At 63.0% G+C, this 1,785-nt stretch overlaps 1 protein-coding gene across 1 annotated transcript in view; it reads right to left on the minus strand.

The window, feature by feature from the left end:
* HIP1 (huntingtin interacting protein 1) overlaps nt 1-1,785 on the minus strand; it is a 44,338-nt gene that overhangs the window by 3,799 nt on the left and 38,754 nt on the right. Inside the window, exons 14-17 of the mRNA XM_010000211.1 lie at nt 1,599-1,782; nt 1,399-1,487; nt 1,004-1,309; nt 24-218 (exon numbers count right to left, since the gene is read on the minus strand). Of these exons, the coding sequence (XP_009998513.1) occupies nt 24-218; nt 1,004-1,309; nt 1,399-1,487; nt 1,599-1,782 (774 nt within the window). The remainder of the gene's footprint in view (nt 1-23; nt 219-1,003; nt 1,310-1,398; nt 1,488-1,598; nt 1,783-1,785) is intronic.

Genomic DNA, 1,785 nt, shown 5'->3' on the forward strand with positions numbered 1-1,785 from the left:
AGCTCGGCCCCTGCCAGGGGCACCTTGTCTCTCAGCTGGGTTTGCAGTGTCTCCAGCTCCTTCCTGCTGCTCTCCTGCTGGTGGCCAAGCGTGTCTTGCAGTTGCTGCAGCTCAGCCCGCAGAGCTGTCATCTCCTCCCTGTGCCGATCCACTGCCCGGCTCAGGTCATCCCTCTCCTGCTCCAGGCTGGTGATCCGGGTGCTCTGCTCCACTCCCACCTGGGTGGGCATGAAACAACAGCTGGGGCTGTGTCGAGGGCGAAACCTCCAGTTTGGGGATGTGTTCATGGTCAGCCCTGGGCCACCGTGACTGTCCCTGCTGGGCACATTGGAGCCCATGCAGGTCACAGCTGTGCATCACCTACTGTCTGGCAGCACCCCTGCAGCACCCATGGCCTCGCCTGCAGCTGGCCGAGGCTCCCTGGGGAGCACTTCCACTTTTGTCAGTAGAAATTCACTTTTATCATGACTTTTTACCCTGACGGAGGAGCAGATGAAGGGTACTGGCTGCTGACCCCTGCTCTGCCCCATCCCCTTCCTGCTCACCCCAGCTACAATCAGCTCCATTTCCTACCAGCTTCTGCTGTTTCCCATGAGCCTGGAAAGCCCTGCTGTCTCACCACAGCTTTGCAGGCATGAAGTACCTTCTGGCAGGGCAGCAAGCCCTGCAAAGGCTGGCGAGGTGTTGGCATGCTCCCTGTCCACGTTCTACAGTGGGGAGAGCCTGCCTGTCCCTGCTCCTGTAAGGATTGTGTCCGATGACCCTGCTGCTGGAGGCTATTGCTCCACAAACCATTGCACCTAGAAGGGTTAAACCCCATGGTGTGACCTTTAAACCCATCTAGATGTGGAGAGGGAGAAGGCAGGGAGTTGGTTAACAGGCCAATGGTTGGTAATGCCTCCTGCATGGGTAACACCTCGCCCAAGCACCTTGACAGCTGGCAGACCTCCCCTGCACCTGGGCTGGTGGTGGGATTGGTGGGGCCACCCAGGAGCTCTCTCACCTGTGTGCGGGACTCCAGGGTGCCCTGGAGGACCTGCAGCTCCTGTCTGCTGGCTGCCAGCTCCTGCTTCAGTGTGTCCAGCACCTCTGCCTGCTCCTGAGACTGTGGGCAAGAAGAGAGGTTGCTGGCCCCAGTGCCCCATGGGGAAGCCCACTGCCCACCCCTGGCGTGCCCCCCTTCCCTACGCACCTTCCTCTGCGCCTGCTCGCTCACCCGCTGGAAGGAGTCCTCCAGCTCCTTCTTCTCCCGCTCCACATCCCCCTGGGCCTGCCTGGCCACTGTCACCTGCTTGGTCACCTCTGCATTCTGGAGTTGGCAGAGAGGGAGCTCAGTGTCCCCTGCTGTCGGGGGGACACGGCTGGGCAGGGGACACTGGGGGGGTCCGGGGAGCCCACCTTCCGCAGCAGGTCGGCGTGGTTCTGCACCAGCTCGCTGTACTTCTCCTTCAGCTTGCTGTAGCGCTGCTCGTTGGCCTGTGCCCGCCCTGCCGTGCACGCCGGGACACCGAGGTGAGCACCTGGGACCCCCACACCCTGGGGCTCCCCCCTCCTGATTCCCCACACCAGGTACCGGCTCTTCCCCCCCAACCCCTCACTTTCGATCTCCGTCAGGCTCCTCTGCGCCTTCTCCGTGTCCTCCCGCTGCTTCTTCAGCTCCTCCAGCTCCGCGCGCAGGAACTCGCTCTCGTCCTGCGCCCGCCGCTTCAGGTGCTGCTGCTCGGCCAGCTCGGCCTCCAGCTCATTCCCGCGGCCCCGCAGCTGCTCTGCGGCCCTTCCGCTCTG

Source organism: Chaetura pelagica, unplaced genomic scaffold (genome assembly GCF_000747805.2).
Source record: "Chaetura pelagica isolate M959 unplaced genomic scaffold, ChaPel_1.0 scaffold516, whole genome shotgun sequence".
NCBI lineage: Eukaryota > Metazoa > Chordata > Aves > Apodiformes > Apodidae > Chaetura > Chaetura pelagica.